Genomic DNA, 22294 nt, shown 5'->3' with positions numbered 1-22294 from the left:
TCCTTAATGGGGAGCACTAGTAGGAAAATGGGGGAGGAGGAACAGTGAAGTCAGAGAATCTGCTCCTGCTCCCTCCCTGCGGGGTTGCTGCTGGCTGACTGTGTCCCTGTACTGCAGGTCTGCAGCCCCCGGTGCTTCCCCTCCTCTGGCCTCTTCAAGGGTAGCGTAGTAGCAGCTTCTACTGCCAGTAGCTTCAGGGAACTACATTATCCCTGTGGTTTCCCCACAAAAGACTACGGCAAATAGTCCTTTTCTTAAATTCTCCCAACACAGATTGAGCGCACCATCTGTTTTTGGCTGGGCTGCGGCTGATACAAGGTTATTTACAAAGATCAAAGTTTGGGAAACAGTAACCCAGAGGAAATCCACCTGTATTCCCCAAGATCTCTCTGATCCCTCAAACCTTCCAGATATCCAAAGGAGGTAATGGTAAGGGTTAGTAAATGGTGCCATCTTCCTCCCCACCCTTCATCCCCTCTCTTGTTCCAAGTACTTCTTTTAGTTGCTATTTTAATACAGATAATGCAATACTATTTTCTGCAATCCTACGGAGTATAAATCTCAACTTTTTGTAGGTAACAGAATTCCATTCAAGTAAAACAGTTCAATGATTCAGGTACTCCATGAAGTTTTATTTTTAAAAAATTGTTTACTCTGTACATGTTTCTATTGAATCCTAAGTACAGATATACAAGGAGCTAAAGCAAGTGCAGTTAAGTATGCATGGGAGAGTTAAAATGGGTATGTACATAAGATCAGCAGCAGAAACCAAGCTCTGTAAAATGAGTTCTCCCTCCCCTCCAGGGTGGCTCATTATGGAGAAAATAAGAGCTTTGCCTTTCTCCGTAGCAGTAATGGTCTACAATAAGCTGCACACACACATCCCTCATCACACCTCCCTCCAAAAAAAAAAATGCAGGGAGATGTGTCCTGCCCAGGTTAAACTATACGCAGGCTATCTTCAGGTCATGAGAAGCAGTCACACTTGCTTGTAAGTTCACCGGTTCGGGTAAGCAGATCACCTTTTCTCTGGAAGAGAAGAGCAATAAGAGAGCAGTGGCTGGTGAGCAGACAGGGCTTGGCATTCTGTGGCTTTTGAATTTCCATGATGTCTGATGAAAGAAGTCTGCAGTCACCTACAATTAAGAGCCAGTTCATGTGGTCCAAGGGCCGGGGGTGGTAAGGTTAATGACATAAATGCCTTTAGAGGAAGGGAAAGGGGATGTGGATTCTGGATCCACACCCATGAATGTGACCCATGATATGTTTGGAGTGGAGGCCACAGAGGAGAAAATATGCAATGAGAAAACTTTGTTCTAATGAAATCTTACATAGAAACTAAATATGTAGAACAAACACAGTCGAATTTCCCCAACCCAAGATGGTCCCACAGGAGGTTCTGGAAAGCTGGGTCTCTGTCATTTCTGCTTCTAAGATGGTAATCACTATGATGAGCTTGAATCTCAACAGGCAGCACATCTAAGGCCAGGACTGATCTTTGATGTGTGTGTGCGTCTGGCGGGGGGAAGTGGATACTGGGGCTTACCTGTGATTGACAGGCAAAAGGGCAGTGCAGAACTTCCCAATAATAGTAGTCCGGTCTTTTTTCCAAACTCGGTTGGAAGACTGAAACTTGAATTTCACTTGCTTTATCTGGCACTGTGGGGTGGCATGAGCTATGATTCCTTTCCCGTGAAGTTGCCGCTTAGGTCTGCAAGGAAAGGGGCAAGGGAAAGTAAAGGACTGCAGCCCTTATGGCCTGTACTTTCCCTTTGGCTCCAATCAGGCTCTGCTGGTGGCACTGGTTGGCTGTCATGCACCAAGGGGTTAGCTCCTTACCACAGTCCTTTGTGTCACCCTCACCAGCCCCTCTGCCCACACCTCCAGCTTTGAATATGACCAAGAAAGTAGTTGTTGATTTTTTAGAGTGAACAAGTGGACACTGCAACAAAATAGTAGCTCCTGGATTTTCATATCTGGAAAAACTGTTCCTCATTCTTGGATTCCCAGCTGGAGGAGACCTTCACCTTCACATCCAATTACCCAGAAGTAGAAACCCTCTTTTAGAACATTCCTTTTCAAAGAATTCTGTGTAAGGACTTTTCTGTTTTAGGCTAAGTATGAATGTGTGGGTGGGAACAGCGACAAGAAAACAGATCATGAGGCACAGACAGAGCTGGGTGGAACCCAGGTTTTGTCTTCCCAGCTGTGTGGCTTTGGAAAAGTTACCTAACCTGGCAAGGTGGCTGTGGAGTCACTAGCAACTAGGTGTAAGTCCCAGCTTCCCTACATGCTGCTATGAACTTGAACCACAGGGTTTGGTTCATACTGACTTAGGCCTAGGAGGCTCAGAGTGAAAACAGTATCCAGTTCTGTCTTAACCCACCCTCTTGGCTTTGCCCCTCAGATTCCCTATCTGTTTAAAGATTCAAGCACCACTTTGGACTGAGACAAAGATGAGGGAGGAGTATGAAGTGATCAACCTAGCAGCGTGCTTCCAAAAGGGCTGTGGTACCCCCTAGGTACTAGGTACTGGAGACAAAAGCAAAAAATCGTGAGATTCAATGAGGACAGTCTTCATGCTGAGTGCAAGGCACAGCCCAGCCAGCAGAGCCTGAGGGTGGTGAGCAGGGGATCAGGGAGAGCGCCCAGCAGGGCTGCACCACCCAACTAGGGAAGGAATTTGATTTGTGGGGCCCTTTGTGATCCTCCCTGGCCTCTGAGGGGAACTCTGAGAAAGAGGAAAGAAGGAGGGCGCTGCGTTCCTCTCGGCGGGGGGCGGGGGCCAGGGGCCAGGGGGTGTGGGGAGCCACCCCTGCCAACTGGGTTTCCTGTTCGTTTCTGGCCTTCACAGAGTGATGACAAGGCTTCTTTGTGTTCTTTTTGGTCCAGGGTTAGTCATATATCTTGTTTTTTCCTTCTAAGAGAAGATCATTATAATTTTGTTTAAAAACCAGTCCCTCTTTTTTTTAATTCACAAGTCTTTTGAAATACCTCAGAGGAAAAAATAAGATTGTTTCCTTTAAGAAACAGCTTAGATTGAAGAGTTTGTAAAATTCAAGGAATATGAAAAATCTTTTAAGTGAGTGATTTGGGGACTTGGCCCAGGTTAATTCTCCAATTAGAAGAAAATCTTAGAGTTGCGTAAAGCTATAGAAATTTGGAGAAAGACCACACGTAACCTTTTCCCCATTTTTCCCCCAGTTTCTGATCTGCAAGAAGTGAATCATGTTCTGGTGCCTTCTTCAAAAGAGTTATGTGAACCCGCTCGGGGAGGAAGAAGCGCTAATCTGTGGATGTTGACTGGAACTCTTCGGGGAGCTTTTGAAGTGTAGCTGTGGAGCCTGTGCCCAGAGACCCTGATGTGATTGTTCTGGGGTGGGGGGCTTGGCATCAATTTTTTTTTTTTTTTTTTTTTTTTTTTTTTTTGAGACAGAGTTTCACTCTGTCCCCCAGGCTGGAGTGCAGTAACGCAATCTCGGCTCACTGCAAGCTCCACCTCCCGGGTTTACGCCATTCTCCTGCCTCAGCCTCCCGAGTAGCTAGGACTACAGGCCCCCGCCACCTCGCCCGGCTAATTTTTTTTTTTCGTATTTTTTTAGTAGAGGGAGGGTTTCACCGTGTTAGCCAGGATGGTCTCGATCTCCTGACCTCGTGATCGGCCCGTCTCGGCCTCCCAAAGTGCTGGGATTATAGGCTTGAGCCACCGCTCCCGGCCGGCATCAATATTTTTTAAAGCTCTCCAGGTGATTCTAATGTGCAGCCAGAGGTGTGGGTCATTTTCATGACTCCTGCCAGTGTTTTTGGACCTACCAATGGGCTAGAAGATGATGAAAACACCCTTCTAGAAGTAGCACAACCTTGAGCGGGTCTAATGAAAGGTATTTGACTTACTGATACATAGCCACAGTCTGCAAGGCCCTGTGGGCACCTGCAGGCCTGTGTTGGAATCCTGATGGCTGTATGTAGCTGTGTGACCTTGGGTGAGCCAGAAGGAACACCAGCTAGTGGCCAGGGATTTGGGAGCGAAGAAGTGCGCTCCTTCCAGCAGAAACTTGTAGTGCCTCTTAGCAGAGTTCACGTCCAACATCCCAGCCTGAGAAACATCTCCAAACTCACATCTGATCTCATCACTGTCCTGTTTAAAACTCCCAGTGGCTCTCCAAACTATCTCAGGATAAAAAAACTTGTCCTTCAAGGCCTGGCAGGGTCTGACCCTGACTTGCCTCTCCAGCCCCACACCATCCCCGTAACCCTAAATCTGTGCTCCATACACATCAGAAGTGTCACTTTCTCCCTAAGCCTGGCCTGGGTAGCTCCTGGAAAGCCTCCAAATCTCTGCTCATCATTTCCTTAGACTCGGTCAGGCTCCGTCTTCCATGCTTTCACTCTCAGGGCATTGCTGACACATTTAAGTGTGTATGCACCGGTCATTTCCCTGTTTGCTCTGGATTGATCTGTTCCCCTGCAGGTTCCCCCACCAGCAGGTTCCAGTGAGGTCTAACCCAGTGGAAGCACGCTCAGGTGGGTGGCTGCTTTGGGCAGGGATTCCAGACGGGCTGCACTTCCCATGGGTTCAGCTCCTGCCAAGCAGCCTTCCCTGTGGACCCAGCTTTGCCAGTGCCACTCCTGCTTTGTCTCTCTAGCTTAGGTGGTAGTGGCTCCTGTTGTGAGTAATCTCTGCATTGTGTCCCCATCTCTCAGTTTTTCAGCTCATCCAACACACTTGTAATGAGTTCGCCGTGCTAAATTCCTTCTCTTGGACCTCCTCTGTTTTCCTGACCGGACTCTGACTGAGACAGTGACATTATCTGACAGTCTGTCTGCCACTGGCTTGTGAACAACGAACCAGTTGCTTTTTAAAGAAGTATGCACCATGGCTGCTGCTTTCCTATCCCCTGCAGGCTGTGGCTCCCTACAGTTGGGGTTCTTTACCCTCTCACTTCAAGCGTAGTTCCACCAGCCCCCAAACCCAAGTCTGCCCCAACAAAGGAAGGGAATGATTAGCCCCAGTTCCAGGAATCATCAAGCCCTCCTGGCCGCCAGTCTAGCCCTCAGCTTGCACTCCTTTGCTGACTGACCCTGTGCCTCAGATTCCATTCTGATAACTAACCTAGAACTGCTCTCCTTTCCCAGGAGTGGGTGCTCTCCAGGCTCTGGCTAGCCCTCCCTGGGCTGGTGACTGAGGCCCTCCTCCCTACTGACATCCCTGATACCCGCACTGCCTGGATTCCAGAGTACTGTTTCCTCTCAGGGACCTGATTCCTAGGTCCTCTCCACCATGTTGGCATGGCATGTTGCGACATGCCGTCCCTGCTGCCTGCCTGCCCTGCCTGCTCTCACCTGAATCTGTTATACTTGGACCCACTACTGAGCAGCTCCCCAGCCTGTGTCTGTGGCTGGATCTAGAGTAGGTGCTGCCCCCAGCCGAGCTGGCTGGGCCCCGGAATCAGCAATCACACAGTACCTGACCTGGGTTGTCCATGTGTGTAAAATGAAAAAGTAACCAGCTCCTAAGGGAAGGGGTCAACCAGGTGGGACACTTACGTACATGGTGATCTTAGATGAGAAGGTGACGTTACTGCTAAGGAAAGTAACCTCGATGTTGGTGTCCTTTCTTCTCAGTTGCTTCAAGTGAAACTCCACGAGGCTGTGATGCACTAGGAAACCAAAGCACAACAGAGACTGGGCCAGAGGGCAGAAGGTGCAATGAGCAAAAACCCCAGAGAGCAGCAGTGTGGTTGGGAATCTTGGCTCTATCTCTTAGTAGTTGTGTGCCCAGGAGGAGATTACCTATAATCTCAGATCCTCAGTTTCCTCAAGTGTAAATTGAGGATAATAAAAATAGACACTTGGCCGGGCGCAGTGGCTCATGCCTGTACTCCCAGCACTTTGGGAGGCCGAGGTGGGTGGATCACCTGAGGTCAGGAGTTTGAGACCAGCCTGACCAACATGGTGAAACCCCATCTCTACTAAAAATACAAAAATTAGCTGGGTGTGGTGGTGCACATCTGTAATCCCAGCTACTCAGGAGGCTGAGACAGGAGAATCGCTTGAACTCAGGAGGCGGAGCTTGCAGCGAGCAGAAATCGCACCACTGCACTCCAGCCTGGGCGGCAGAGCAAGACTCCGTCTCAAAAAAATGAAAAAAAAAGTAGACACCCTAGGCCTGAGATAAATAGGTTAATATGTATGAAGTCCTCAGGCCAGTGCCTGTGCCTAGGAAGCATTCAGTAATGTTGGTTTTTGTTATTTTGTAATACTACTGTTTTACTTCCCCTTGTTTGCTCACATTTTCATGGTGGGATGATCTTGAATGAACCAAATGCATCTGTCATATATGGCTATCCTTTGAATGTTTGTGTCCCCTCCAAATTCATGTTTAAACTGAATGCTTTGTGCAACAGTATTGAGAGGTGGGGCCTTTGGGGGAAGGGATTACATCATGGGGGCTCTACTATCATGAATGAAATAGTGCCTTATACAAGGGCTCAAGGGAATTGGCAAGGCCCTTTTTTGACGTCTTGCCTTCTGCTGTGTGTGAACGCAGTATCTGTCCCCTCTGGAGAACGCAACAGCAAAGCACCTTCTTGGAAGCAGAGAGTGCAACCCTTATAGACATGGAATGCCGGCGCCTTGATCTGGGACTTCCCAGGCTCCAGAGCTGTGGGAAAATAAATTTCTGAGCTTTGTAAGTTACCCAGTCTCAGGTACGGTGTCATAGTAGCACAAATAGACTAAGACATAAACTAAAGATTTAACTCGTAAGGTCAGGCACGGTGGCTCACGCCTGTAATCCCAGCACTTTGGGAGGCCGAGGCGGGCGGATCACCTGAGGTCAGGAGTTCGAGACCAGCCTGGCCAACACGGTGAAACCCTGTCTCTACTAAAAATATAAAAATTAGCCGGACATGATGGTGGGCATCTGTAATCCCAGCTACTCAGGAAGCTGAGGCAGGAGAAGCACTTGAACCCGGGAGGCAGAGGTTGCAGTGAGCCGAGATGGCGCCATTGCACTCCAGCCTGGGCGACAAGAGTGAAACTCTGTCTCAAAAAAAAAAAAAAAAAAGAGAGAGAGAGAGAATTAACTCATAAAATATAGCAACGGCCCTGCTTCCTCTCCACACACCCAGCGTCAGGAAAGGAGGCTGTGTGTATAGGAGACTGCTCCTCGCCCTGCGGCCACTGGTTGCCTATGTGGCATCTGGACTCTCCTTTGAGCAGCGTGGATGCTGGAATTCTCAAGGTGAGTGTCGCCAACGTAGACTGGATGTAAAACGTGGGCCACGGTGATATCCCTGGGACCTGTTGTCCCTCTGACAAGAGAAGGTAAGAAAGATTACAGGCCAGGCATGGTGGCTCACACCTGAAATCCTGGTACTTTGGGAGGCCAAGGTGGGCAGATAACTTGAGCCCAGGAGTTCAAGACCAGCCTGGGCCACATAGCAAGACCCAGTCTCTACACAAAAACAAAAACAAAAAATTAGCTGGGCATGTAGTATGTGCCTATAGTCCCAGCTACTTGGGAGGCTGAGATGGGAGGATCACCTGAGCCAGGGAGGTTGTGGCTACAGTGAACCGTGACTGTGCCACCACACTCCAGTCTGGGTGACAGTGGGAGACCCTGTCTCAAAAAAAAAAAAAAAAAAAGAATTAAAAAATTTAAGAAAAGCCAGTCGCAGTGGCTCACGCCTGTAATCCCAACACTTTGGGAGGCTCAGGCGGGCAGATCACCTGAGGTCAAGAGTTCGAGACTAGCCTGGCCAACATGGTGAAACCCTGTCTCTACTAAAAATACAAAAAAAGTAGCCAGTCATGGTGGTGGATGCCTGTAATCCCAGCTACTCAGGAGGCTGAGGCAAAAGAATTGCTTGAACCCAAGAGGCAGAGGTTGCAGTCAGCCGAGATCGTGCCACTGCTCTCCAGCCTGGGTGACAAAGTAAGGCTCTGTCTCTAAATAAATAAATAAATAAATAAATAAATAAATAAATAAGAAAAGAAAGATTACAGTTTCCCTAACACACTGTCCCTTTTTTTATTAAGGGGTAGGTGCACCTGGTGGCATTTTGCAATCGCTTTAGTCTCAGGGAATTTTCCCAGGCTCCTTTGGTGATGGAGATACAGCTAGAGATGCAATCCTTCACCTCTACTCTACCTGTACTTTTTCATTTGCCATATTTTATGGGCTAACATTGGGGAGGGGAACATAAACTGGATGCAGGTGAACTCAGCACTAAGTTGGAGGAGTGCTATGGCCCATCTGGGCTCCCTGGGGTAACAGGGCTCACCAAAAGGTGCCAAGATGCCAAGAATCCACGAGAAAAAAAGAGCCTTGACTGTTTCCCCTCCACAGAGGAGGACATCTGACACCACACCCCATCTGTTTCTCCTTCTCAGATGTTACTATGGGATATCAATTGTTATGGGGACAGGCAAGGGCTGAACTGGAATGGATGATATTTGCAATGTGGAAAAAATAACTAACTTACATAAACTTTAGGAATTTAATTCTCAGGGCTGAGTTTGCTATATTATATTATTAATACTTCTTCCTTTGCTAGCAGGTATCATTGATTAAGAAAGTTTTCTAAGATTCTGTTTCTTCTTCTTTTTTTTTTTTTTTTTTTTTAAAGAAACAGGTTCTTGCTCTGTTGCCCAGGCTGGAATGCAGTAGCATAACCAGCTCACTGCAGCCTCCAACTCCTGGGCTCAAGCAATCCTCCCACCTCAGCCTCCCTAGTAGCAAGGACTACAGGTGAGCACCATCATGCCTGGCTAATTGTAAACAATTTTAGGAGAGACTGGGTCTCATTATGTTACCCAGGCTGGTCTCAAACTCCTGTCCTCAAGCGACCCTTCCACCTCTGCCTCCCAAAGTGCTGGGATTACAGATGTGAGCCACTACGCCTGGCCTGCTTCTTTCTTCACTAAATTACCCTGGAGGCCCCAAGGGAGCCAGGCCTAATGTTGGGTGGGTGGGAATTAGTGGAATCAAATGTGCACAGGAACATGTCTCATGTCATACAACATAGAGTCCTGGGTGGTGGGTCAGGAGGCCTGGATCCAAGCCCCAACCCTGCTGCTTACAAGCCATGCTGCCTTGCCTAAGACACTGAGCCTCTCCATGCTTCAGTTCCCTCATCTGCAACCAATAGCCCCCAACTTATCACACAGAACATGGTAAGGATGGGGTGAAGTAACGGAGAGAAGGTACACTATGTGAAAAACTGTTCTATGAGGGAATATATTGTATAAAAGTTATTTGTTAGAAGATCCTTTGCCCATACTGGTGCATGCCTGGCACAGGTCAACATTGCTGAAGTCAAAGCAGGCCAACGGTGCTAGGCATGGGAACCCAGTGCCATGATGGCCTAAGAGTAGCTGGAGAGCTGCTTCTCCCTACCCACTCCTGAACAAACCCATATCTGTCCAGGGAGAGCAGGGAGGATCCAGCTTCCATCCCTAGAAGTGACAGCTTACGGCAGAGCATGCAGGCAGGCATGCCTGTTTCTGTACCCCTCTGTGGTTTTGGAACCAACATGGCTATGCTTCTGGAGGCATGGGGAGGTGGTCTCACAACAAATATGAAACAGTCAGAAAAAGTATGGCTCTGTGAACCCCCTCAGCAGGGACCTTAACATGCTTTTAACCTCCAGGCATTCCCCAAACTTTCCTGCCAGGTGTATTCTTAGCTGCACAGACATAGAGGCGCCAGCTCAGGTTGCTGTGAATCTGCCCAGCAGCTGGAATTAAAAGCCAGGACATCTGGTCCTGGCAGCACCGCGTCCACCACCAGACAAAACATCCTCCCACATGCCAGCTCTGATGGGGTGGCGCTGACAGAAGGGGAGCTGAGACATACGGCCTGCAGACAGCAGGTTTTCAGAAGATGGAACCATGGTCGTGGCGAGGAAGGAGTATAGATTTTAGAGTCAGAAGACCTGGAATTGAGTTCTGACCTTTTCACCCAGCTGTGGAGCCTTAGGCATGCCACTTGGTCTCTCAGAGCTTCCCTTTCCCTACGTCTCCCAGTGGGTTGTCAAATGAGCTGTTAAGGATGTGAAAAGCCACAGTTGACTCTGTAGTCCACTTTGTTCCTAAGAGGTAGCCATAAATTTTCTCTGGCATGAAGGTAGAAACACCCTAACTATTCCTCTCCCAAATTCTCCGATTGACTAAGGGAAGGAAATTATTACTGATTGGGTTCCAGTCCCTGTACTAGTGACCTCCTGTGTCCATTTTATTTTATACTCACAATTGATTCTTTTTTTTTTTTTTTTTTTTTTTTGAGACAGAGTCTCGCGCTGTGTCACCCAGGCTGGAGTGCAATGGCGCGATCTCGGCTCACTGCAAGCTCCGCCTCTCAGGTTCACGCCATTCTCCTGCCTCAGCCTCCGAGTAGCTGGGACTACAGGCGCCCGCCACCACGCCCGGCTAGTTTTTTGTATTTTTAGTAGAGACAGGGTTTCACCATGTTAGCCAGGATGGTCTCGATCTCCTGACCTCGTGATCCACCCGCCTCGGCCTCCCAAAGTGCTGGGATTACAGGCTTGAGCCACCGCGCCTGGCCCACAATTGATTCTTTAAAGTAGGTACTGTTATGGTTCCTGTATTCACATAAGGATATAGAGTTCAGAGAGTTTAAATAACCTGCTCCTGATCACACAGCTGGTAAATAGAGAAGCTGAGATTCAAATCCAGGTCTAGGTGAGCACAGAGTCTGAGCTCTGAGCTCCATATCACATGGTACCAGGCCTTCTAGTACCAGGAAGATATTGTCACAAAGATCCCTCCACTGACCCGACACGAACTGACCAGAAAATCAGTTAAAATTGGGTGGCATACAGTTTATATCCAAACCAGCATGCTTTATCCTGTACACATGATAAAGCAGACAGGATCCCAGGATAACCAGCATAAACCAGGAAATATAGTCACCCTAGTTAAGATGCACATAATATAGAGAAGGATGATGGTTCAGCTTGTAATGTATTTCATGGATTCTGGACACACTTTTCTTTCACATTTAACATTGTTACAACCATTAGCATCCTAGCTTCAAAGAAATGCCATGGTTAGGAGTAACAGTGGGAAGCCGGAATGCATCTGTGAAGGGGAAGGAGAGCAGAGGGAAAGGTTCAGTATTTCCCAGGGACCCCCACCTTGGAGGCTGCCAGGGTGAGAAACACATAGGGTGGGCACCAAGAAGTGGGAAATGAGAGAGCAGAAAGGAGATGGCCAGAGGACACTCCTAAACACCACTCTAGAGAAGACCCACTGGAGGATAAATTTGGAGGGTCGGAGGAAATAGGACCAGTAGATAGACGGTAAGAAACCCCAAGTCCTCATCTGAAGAGCAATCGGTTGGACTCTGAAAGTTTTGGTTCAGACCAGGGGCTGTTGTCCCACCTCCGGTGTTGCCTTTGCCCTTATCATTCATTCCCACCCAGACTAACACACTGGGCTGGGCACAGCCCAAGCCGAAGCCCTGGACTCTTCCAGTGGCACCCTGGCAGAGCTGAGCTCATGCATTTCCCCCTACTCACTGCAGTACGGAGCACTGGAAGTAGTCAGGAGGTAGACTTTCACTTCCTTGGGAAGTGGCTCTATCTTGACACCGCTGTGTTCCACCAGGCCTGAAAATAAAGAAGCAAAGAAGCAGAGTCCTGAGAAGGCTATCTTAGGGTCCCACAGCACCCAGCCACATGTTTATTAATTCACGCACCCATTTATTCCACAGACATCTACACTCCACACGCACTATGAGAGCGCAGAAAGGAGGATGCAGAAAGGAGACAGCCAGAGGACACTCCTAAACACCACTCTAGAGAGAAAACCCACTGGAGGGTAAATTTGGAGGGTAGGAGGAAATACGATCAGTAGATAGACGGTAAGAAGCCCCAAGTCCTCATGCTGTATTCTGAGGTGAGTCCTGGGATCCCAGCAACTTGGTCCAGTGGGCAGTAAACATACACATAAATGGCACTATGCTTTTTAGATCATCTGACTCATTCTTGGCAGATAATTATAAGAAATCTGAAACTGCATCTCTAACTTGCAAAACCAATCTCCTATAGCAGTTGTTTTCATGACACTTACATCCCGTGCAGTGGGAGCACGGTGAAGCATGAAGTGTTTGACCTGAAGACTAGTGGATGACAGGTGGGGAGAGCGCATTCTGGGAAGAGAGTATGGTTACGACCAAGGCACACAGGTGAGGAAGCCTGATGTACACTTGGAAGTACAAGTAGTTAGCACCATCCGGTGTTCAGTGCAAGGGAAAGTGCAGTGAGACATGAGGCTGGGCAGACAGTGTGAAGCGGCTGTTATGTCTGTGGGTCCATGGCATGTAGGGGAAACTGACATATGCACAATGAGTAGGAAATAATGTTGACTTGTTCTATCATGGGAAGCTACCCTACTTTACTATTTTGTCAAGCTGGTACCCATTTCACTCATATAAGCAGTAGCAAGCTGCTACAGTTGAGTGGCAGCCAGGGGTAGCGGGAAGCAAGAGAGTGTGGGAAGGAGAGAAACCGTTTCCACTGCCCAGGAGTTTTTCCTGGAGCTCTTCATCCTGGATAACCACAAGATATTCATAGCAATGGTCTACACAAGTGAGTTAGAGGCCAGATCCTGCAGCCTTCCTGGCATCCTTTCCCCAGACTGGCCTGGATCATCCAAGAAGGTACCCAAGCCCCCCAGCAATTAGGCATCCCCCCAGCTGCCATGAGACCACCAGAATCTCAGACCTCTAATGTGGGTCTTGTGTTCCACTCTTAGGGATTTCCCACCACACAGAGAATTAGGGTCTATGAAGAACTGGAGAATGGCAAGAAGTGAGAAAGATCTATAAGCAGCATCTGGTCCGAGAGTGGGGGGACCTGTATGTGGGAAGGGTGTGTGTGGAGCAAGGATGGCCATAGGGAACACTATAGAGGGTGAGGGTTGGGGCACGAGAACCAACCATCCATCTCCAAGTAAGAACAGGCTGAGCACCTCATTGCTTAATTTTCTTTTCCCCAATTGGATAGAATTCTTGACCACAGGAGATCAGGACATTAAGAGGGGACAAGTAGTAGGGCTTGAACTTTCCTTGCATTGTCAAAGGAAGTCAAAGGGGAAGCACTTTACCTATCCTTGGGCAGGAAAGCAGAAAAGGGTTAAAACAATCCAGACAGTGTCCGGCAAGGAAGGCCGTGTAGCTGTCACAGGGAAAGGCCATCAGTGGACAGGAATTCTCCAGGGCGCTGATGTAGAGGTGCACGGCTCTCATGTGATCACAGATCAGATAACTATAACCTGAACAGAGAAAAAACACAACCAAAGTTTCAGTCAAGACAAATGGAATTCCCTCTGTGCTGCTCACCGAAACTCTATTGAATTTTATATTCCAGCAAGCTGTAAATAAATGCATGTGAGTCCCCTCAAATCACTTTTTCAAAATATTAGTGTACATGGTTACTACATTCTACTTTTTCATTTTACTTTTCCTGAGATACATAAGCATAATCCATCAAGAAAATTGCTTGATTTGAGATGCATTCTTTCTTTTCTTTTCTTTTCTTTTTTTCTTTTGAGACAGAATCTCACTCTGTTGCCCAGGCTGGAGTGTAATGGCATGATCTCGGTCCACTGCAACCTCTGCCTCCTGGGTTTAAGTAATTTTTCTGCCTCAGTCTCCTGAGTAGCTGGGCTAACAGGTGCACACCATCACACTTCACAAATTTTTGCATTTTTCATAGAAACAGGGTTTTGCCATGTTGGCCAGGCTGGTCTCGAACTCCTGACCTCAGGTGATCCACCTGCCTCAACCTCCCAGAATGCTAAGATTACAGGTGTGAGCCACCATGCCCTGGCCTTGAGATGGATTCTTATATGATCATGCAAACTCTCCTTCATAAAATGGGAATATATAGAGAGTTGATGATGCTGCCCCACTTCTCAAAATGGGTATTTGTGCATATTTTTACTTTCTTCATCATCACCCATACAACAAATTTTTTACAACCTCATTATACCCAACCCAGCAGTGAGACTGCTGCATCAGCCGCAGTTTATGATCGATCACTCTCTACAGCCAATGTGCTGAGGTTCACCCGGCCAAATGACTGATATGCTGAATTTGTCAAATATCCCAGTTTACCAAAACTTAGTTTCATTGTTATTTACTATTTAAGTTTGCAGCATTCGACATTGGTTAAATTGGCTGGAACTAAGAAGTATGTGGTGAGCTACAACTCCAGGGTCCTGGGGTCTTCAAACTCTCCCTACACCTTGAGACCTCGTTGCTGAGACCTGCAACCAAAGCCAAGCAGAATTTTGACTTTCCTTTCCCCTGTGGTTGGGACACTCTCTATGGTCAAGCTCTTTCCAGCTGCAACAGGGAACTGGGGCAGAGACAAACTAAACCCTTCTCAAATTGTGTTATGGAGAAAAAGTGAAAAGTGGCCAATTGAAATGCCACCAAATCTTCAAAAGCCATTGAAACCAAACTCCTATTTTATCAGAATTGCTGAGAAATTCACAAATTGCAAAAAGAAGCATGTTTTTGGAAAACTAATAAATTTGGTAAAATCAATGAGTAGTTATTCAATAAGATTGTCAAAGGAATCCTTAAAATGTTAAAAATTTGGTAAAGCAAGACAAGACTAAAAACATAGTAAACAGAACTCAGCATTTAAAATTTTTATATGAAATGCTGATATATTGGCTATATTCATAAGATATAAGAAAACCAAATAATTATTGATCTTAGCTTTTGACACATTTAGTATGCTAAGAATATATCAATAAATATATTAAAAAGAACATTCCAGAAGGCTATATTTAAAGAGAGGAAATGTACGGTCATTGAGTGTGTTCAAAAAGATCATCTTGAAAACAATTTTAGAGAACTGTTAGAGTTGGTAAATGTGGTGAAATGACTGGGCAGTGAATTGATCCTTCTGCTCACCAGCTTTGGGCAGGATGGCTTGCTTCTGCCAAAGCAAGGCTCTGTAGAGGATGCAGTTGGTGTGGACTGTGCCACACCCTCCCCTCAAATGCCTGGGCTCTGAAGACTTCCATCCTTGAATACACTCTGAGTAAGGCATTATGGGACATAGCAAAGGACACTTGTCAAGCAGACCCTCTGTGGGCCATTCTGGCTGACTCAACACAACAGCTGTTGGTGAATTCCAATCTCTGGGGTCGCCAAATACCAACTTTTACTGGATTTCTGACCTGCATAAAAGTAGGTGGGGCAGCCGGGTTGGTCTTGGCCTCCATTGACAAAGTAGTCCACGTGTCCAACGGGAATCCGAATACCGAAATCTGAAAGGAGACAGAACTCCATTAACTTCTTTGCTTCAGGGAGTTGGCTGGCAGCAGACCTCAAACTCTGACCTCAGGAGCCCACCCACTGTCTGCCCCGTCACTTCTAAGTGCTGTGAGACTTCACAGGATGAGCCCTCAGACAGATTTTCCTTTCCTTTCCTTTCCTTTCCTTTTCTTTTCTTTCTTTTTTTTTTTTTTTTTTGAGACAGAGTTTCACTCTTGTCACCCAGGCTGGAGTGCAGTGGTGCGATCTCTCACTGCAACCTCTGCCTCCTGGATTCAACGATTCTCCTGCCTCAGCCTCCGAGTACCTGGGATTACAGGCTCATGCCACCACACCTGGCTAATTTTTGTGTTTTTTTTTTTTTTTAGTAGACACAGGGTTTCACCAGGTTAGTCAGGCTGGTCTCAAACTCTTGACCTCAGTTGATCCACCCACCTCAGCCTCTCAGTTTTCTAAAGGGATTTTTCATGCTAAAAGGAACCAAAGAGATTCAGTTGGTAAGATGCTCATATTTGCCTAAGAAAATCAAGAAAAATATCCTGTAACACAAGGTTTTGTAACTCAGTAAATGTTATAAACTTGGTAAATTTCCTCATTGAGTAGTATCAGTTTCCTTTTGGGTAATAGTTCAGGTAAACATGTTTGGGGTCACATTTCCACAGTCCCCCCTAAAACATATCTTTGTGCTCTCCTGAGTGGAAATAGGACACGGCTCCAGAGCTGAGGTAAGAGAGCATCTTCTGCCCTCATTCTGTCCCTTTGACCAACTCCTGGATGCTCCACTGTGGCAGACTTGAGCCCTCAGACTGGCTCAGGCCCAGCTGCTGAAGACCCCGACTTTCTCCTTCCTATCACCTGTCACTATTGGAAGAAAATGATTGTGTATTATTTGCTTACTGCCATCGACCTGGAGGTTAAGCAATGACCTAGAAGCCACCCTTGAGTCTTGCCTTTCCCTCATACCCCACATGCAGCCCTTCACGAGTCTAGTCAACTCTACTTCCAAAACATATTTTGAATCTGTCTACTTCTCTCTGTCTTTACTGCCACCACCTTTACCCAAGTCACCATCATCTCTCACCCGGACCCCTACTGCAGACACTCTCTAATGGGCGTCCGGGCTTCCCTTGGTGACTCCTATGGTCCATGTAGCCTGTAAGCTCCATGTAGGCAGGGACCTCATTCAATGTGTTGATCATTGCTAAATTCTCAGCACCTGCCATGCAGCTTAATAAATAGTGATTGAATAAATATAATTTTTTCTTTTTAAGTCACATCAGGGAGAGGCTCCAACTTTGAAGGGGCCTGAGAGGCCTCGCTTAGATAAATGGGTACCTAATAAGTCACATATTTAGCAAATTTAAGGATAGAAAGGATTCACTTTTTTTTTTTTTTTTTTTTGAGACGGAATCTCGCTCTGTCGGCCAGGCTGGAGTGTAGTGGCCGGATCTCTGCTCACTGCAAGGTCCACCTCCTGGGTTCACGCCATTCTCCTGCCTCAGCCTCCCGAGTAGCTGGGACTACAGGCGCCTGCCACCACACCCGGCTAAATTTTTGAATTTTTTTTTAGTAGAGACTGGGTTTCACTGTGTTAGCCAGGATGGTCTCGGTTTCCTGACCTCGTGATCTGCCCGCCTCAGCTTCCCAAAGTGCTGGACTTACAGGCGTGAGCCACTGTGCCTGGCCAGGATTCACTTTTTAAATGAACAAGCTTAACTCACCTAATATAGCTAGGATGAGGCCTGTGCGCTTTGGTTTCCTATCTGTGAAATAAAGGTGGGAAGAAGGGTTGGACAATATAACTGTGTGTGTTTCTTTCAGAATCATGAGTCTTAAATGCCAAAAAGAGACTTCTGACCACAGGAAAAGAGACGTGAACATCTCTCACTTGAGCTGCAAGCTCCTCTGGTCAGGGACAGATGTTATTTCTCCCTGCACCCACCACACTAAGCACAGACCTCATGGGCATTGGCTGCGGAGCAGAAATGAAGAGGAATGCCCCCGCCTTTCCCAACTGGTCAGAAGAACTTAAGTTGGTCAAAACGGGTTGAGAGTTGGAGAATCTTTCCTGTGCCTGTCACTACTGGAAGAGGGATTCTTTTTCTTTTTCTTTTTCTTTCTTTCTTTTTTTTTTTTTTTTTGAGACAGACTCTCGCTCTGTCCAGGCTGGAGTGCAGTGGTGCGATCTCGGCTCACTGCAAACTCCACCTCCTGGGTTCACGCCATTCTCCTGTCTCAACCTCCCGAGCAGCTGGGACTACAGGTGCCTGCCACCATGCCTGGCTAAGTTTTTGCATTTTTAGTGGAGATGGGGTTTCACTGTGTGAGCCAGGATGGTCTTGATCTCCTGACTTCATGATCCACCCACCTCGGCCTCCCAAAATGCTGGGATTACAGGCGTGAGCCACAGCGCCCTGCCCAGAAGAGGGATTCTTATTCTCCACTGGACTGAAGGGCCAAGCTTGTCATCTGGGGACGAGGGAAGTTGTGACACGCCTGCCTGCCTGCGGGGGCCCAATCCCTTGGGACCAGGCACACCCATCCTAAAAAAGCTTCATGACTTTCCCATAAGTCAGCCAGACAGCAATGCCCTACCCAGTACTGCTTAGCACACTGTTGTTGCTGCATTTGTTTGAATCAGAAAGTGAGACTCATAACCAAGTACTTTTGGTCTGTGAGTGAGAATCCTCCTGCCTATGGTGGCTAAAAACACAACCATTCACCTCAGTGGTCACAGAGACAGAGCCAGAAGAGACTTTCAATATCATTTTGGTAAACTCCTCACTGTGCAGCAGAATCTCAGAGAGGGGGCAGAGCATCTCTGCCCAGGGTCACACAGCTAGATGCCAGCCTCCTAGGCGCTGCCTTGAGCTCATTCCCTCACCCCAGGAAGGTCACCCCAGCTCACTGTCAGTGTCTGTGTGGATGGCTTCCACGAAGAGGGCATCTCCGGCATCCAAGCGCTCCTCCACACTGGCGCTGGTGTACTCAGGTCCAGCGGGGTCCAGGCCTGTGAGAAGAGACTGATATGAGGGACCACTTTCCTCTCAGCTGCAGGAACATTCATGGACCCACCACACACCCACCACTTCCAGTGCAGATCATAGAGCCTCCCTGAAAAGACCCAAGGGTTGGGAGAATTAGCTGAGGACCATCTTCCTCAGGAAACCCCACTCTCTGTTGTCTCTCTAGAGGTAACCTCTCAATGACCCAGTTTCTCTGGCTCTAAGATGAGCTTGAGGCTGCGCGTGGTGGCTAATGCCTGTAATCCCAGCACTCTGTGAGGCCGAGGCTGGCAGATCACGAGGTCAGGAGATCGAGACCATCCTGGCTCACATGGCGAAACCCCGTCTCTACTAAAAATACAAAAAATTAGCCGGGCGTGGTGGCGGGCGCCTGTAGTCCTAGCTACTAGGGAGGCTAAGGCAGGAGAATGGCATGAACCCTGGGAGGCAGAGGTTGCAGTGAGCCGAGATCATGCCACTGCACTCCAACCTGGGCAACAGAGCAAGACTCCATCTCAAAAAAAAAAAAAAAAAAAAAAAGAGCTTGATAACACCAATTATTTGATAGAAGTTAATATAATGTAAAGCTTGTTACTGCCTTCATGTAGTAACAGCAATAGCTACAATTTCTTCGAGCAGTAACTATGGACCAGGCTTTATGCCAGGCAGTTTTACACACTGTAGTCCTCACCATAACACAGTGATTACTGTGAATACTACTATTCCCATGTCTCAGTTTGGGTCTCTTCCCTTCCCCTACAAAAAGCAGACCCTGCCACAAGAGTTCAAGGTAGATTTGGGAGAAAGTCTCGGAAAGCATGGTGAGGGAGTGGGAAAGCAGGGCAGGAAATAAAGGAAAATAGTAGTGAGTAGGATATCCCCATGGGCTTTCACCCCACTGGAGTGCCTCTGTGAGATTCTGTAAAACAAGACCCAGAATTGTCCCACTGAAAGGCCAGGAAGCTAAGGGTTTTTGCCATACAACTCCAGTCCCTTATTAACTGAGAGTGGCTCTGGAAGCATAAAGTCCTCCACACTTTTACATGTATATAGCAAAACTGTGTAAAGTTTATTTCCACAGTGGGCCAAGGAGATGTGGGCTGTTACCACTATTTTACAGATGTAGAAACTGAGGCTCAGAAAGAAATAGAAGGGGAAGTGCTTGCCAGAGCAATCAGGCAAGAGAAAGAAATAAAAGGCATCTAAATAGGAAAAGAGGAAGTCAAATTGTCTCTCTTCATCAATGAAGAGAACCCTAAATGTTTGACCAAAAGACTTCTAGACCTGAAAAACAACTCCAGCAAAGTCTCAGGACACAAAATCAATGTACAAAAGTCAGTTGCATTTCTATGCACTAAGAACATTCAATCTGAGAGCCCAATCAAGAATGCAATCTCATTTATGATAGTCACACACAAAAATAAAGTACCTAGAAGCACACCTAACCAAAAGAGCGAAAGATCTGTACAAGGAGAACTCTAAAACCCTGCTAAAAAAAAAAAAAAAATCACAGGTGACACAAACAAATGCAAAAATATTCTATGCTTTTGCATAATATTTGCCAAAGTATTCTGTATTCTATGCAGGGTTGGAAGAATAAATATCATTAAAATATCCATTTTGCCCAAAGCCATCCACAGATTCAATCCCTACCAAATTACCAATGTCATTTTTCACAGAATTATAAAAATCTATTCTAAAATTTATATGGCACAAAAAAAGAGCCCAAATAGCCAAGGCAATCCTGAGCAAAAAGAATAAAGCTGGATGCATCACACTACCCAATTTCAAACTATACTATAAGCCTACAGTAAGCAAAACAGTATGGTACTGGTACAAAAATAGATACATAGGCCAATGGAACAGAATAGAGATCACTGAAATAAAGAAGCACACCTATAACCATCAGACATTTGACAAAGTTGACAAAAATTAACACTTTTTTTTAGAGAAAAAGATACCCTATTTGATAAATGGTGTGGGAAAATTGGCTGACCATATGCAGGAGAATGATTCTGGACCCATAGCTCTCACCATATACAAAACTTACTCAAGAAGGATTAAAGACTTAAATGTAAGACCTCAAACTATAAAAATCCTAGAAGAAAATCTGGGAAATACTCTCCTGAATATTAGCCTTAGGCAAAGCATTTATGACCAAGTCCTCAAAAGCAAATGAAACAAAAACAAAAATTGGCAAGTGAGGCTTAAACTAAAGACCTTCTGCACAGCAAAAGAAACAACCAATGGAGTAAACAGACAACCTACAGAATGGGGGAAAATATTCACAAACTATGCATCTGACAAAGGACTAATATCCAGAATCTATAAGGAACTTGAACAAATCAACAAGAAAAAACAACCCTATTAAAATGAGGGTGAAGGACATGAAAAGAGACTTCTTGAAAGAAGACATACAAGTGGCTAACAAACATATGAAAAAATGCTCACCATCACTAATCATCACACCATGATATACCATCTCACACCAGTCAGAATTGCCACTATTAAAAAGTAGAAAATAAATAAATAGATGTTGGCAAGGCTGCAGAGAAAAGGGAATAGTTATACACTGTTGGTGGGCATGTAAATAAGTTCAGCCAGTGTGGAAAGCAATCTGAAGATTCCTGAAAGAACTAAAAATAAAATCACCATTTGACCCAGCAATCTCGTTGCTAGATATATACCCAAACAAAAAGAATTTCTTCTACCAAAAGGATACCTGCACTAGTATGTTCATTGCAACACTATTCATAATAGCAAAGACATGGAATCAACCCAGGTGCCCACCAATGGCAGACTGGATAGAGAAACTGTGGTCCACATACCCTATGGAATTCTACACAGCTATAAAAAAGAATGAAATTATGTCCTCTGCAGCAACATGAATGTAGCTGGAGGTCATTTTCCTAAGCCAATTAATGCAGAAACAGAAAACCAAATACTGCATGTTCTCACTTACAAGTGGGAACTAAACATTGGGTGCACATGGACACAAAGATGGGAACGATTGGCACTGGGGATTCCAAAAGGAGGAGGAAAAGCAAGGGGAAAGGGTGGAATAACTGCCTATCAAGTACTGATTGCTACTTGGGCAACGAGATCATTAGAAGCCCAAAGTTCAGCATTGCATGCTATACCCATGTAATAAACCTGCACACGTAAACCCTGAATCTAAAATAAAATTTTTTAAATAAGAAATTTAAAAATAAAAAGTGGAAAAAGAAATACATGGCCTCTCACATTGATATTAGAAATCATGCAATAATAACACACACCATTTTATACAAAAGAACCACAATAAATAAATTTTAGTGGTAATAGGTGACTTGATTGTAAGAACAAAGGCTCCGTACTCCCCTCTGCTTGCCTTAGAAGAGACATTTTCAGGGAAAGCTTTTCTATCTCTAAAGCCTGGAGGATGGGCAGGGATGAATGTTACCTGTGATCTGTCCCAGCTGGCCTCCGAAGAGCTGTCCCACCATGCCCCCAACGTGGGCCCCCAGGCTAACACCAATGATGTGGATTGAGGATTCCGACACACCCAGCACCTAGAAGAGCAGGGGCAGTGAGCTCCCTGTGGGCCACAGAGTCTGCTGCCTTCGCAGTGGCAGGCTTTCCCCGAAAGCTTCAGAAGCCGAGGCCCTGGGCATGACAGAACCACCACACTTACTTTGGAGGGAAAATGGACAGCACTCTCATCATTAATCACTTCTTCTCTTCCTGGGCTTCCCACCCTGACAACCCACTCACTCTCCTTTTGGTGCCCAAAGTATGTGAGTAATGACCACGGCCATTCTCTCTTGAGGGACAACTAAGTGCCAGGCCATCTGCATTCGCTGTCCAATGTGCCATGACACATTTTACAGAGGAGCAGCGGGAAGCTCAGAATGTTCAATAACCTGCCTAAGGTCAGTGCTGTGAGTGGCAAAGTCAAGATTTGAACCCAAGACCACCAAGCTACCCG

The 22294-nt window shown here is 46.4% G+C and overlaps 1 protein-coding gene across 5 annotated transcripts in view; it reads right to left on the bottom strand.

The window, feature by feature from the left end:
- Positions 1–611: 611 nt before the first annotated feature.
- The window catches only part of PLA1A (phospholipase A1 member A), a 32883-nt gene continuing 11200 nt past the window's right edge, over positions 612–22294 (bottom strand). For 4 of the 5 annotated variants that reach the window (XM_025375873.1, XM_025375875.1, XM_025375874.1 and 1 more), the window contains 8 exons: positions 21770–21878; positions 18231–18332; positions 15226–15315; positions 13135–13302; positions 11547–11636; positions 5552–5660; positions 1547–1711; positions 612–1029 (listed from right to left, as the gene is read on the bottom strand). In XM_025375873.1, coding sequence (XP_025231658.1) covers positions 945–1029; positions 1547–1711; positions 5552–5660; positions 11547–11636; positions 13135–13302; positions 15226–15315; positions 18231–18332; positions 21770–21878 — 918 coding nt within the window. In that variant the 3' untranslated portion in view covers positions 612–944. Of the gene's footprint in view, positions 1030–1546; positions 1712–5547; positions 5661–11546; positions 11637–13134; positions 13303–15225; positions 15316–18230; positions 18333–21769; positions 21879–22294 lie in introns of all 5 variants that reach the window. The other variant, XR_003118105.1, reaches the window with a different exon arrangement.

Source organism: Theropithecus gelada, chromosome 2 (assembly GCF_003255815.1).
Source record: "Theropithecus gelada isolate Dixy chromosome 2, Tgel_1.0, whole genome shotgun sequence".
NCBI lineage: Eukaryota > Metazoa > Chordata > Mammalia > Primates > Cercopithecidae > Theropithecus > Theropithecus gelada.
The sequence above is the reverse complement of the archived record's forward strand: the minus strand, read 5'-3'. Positions and strand labels throughout refer to the sequence as shown.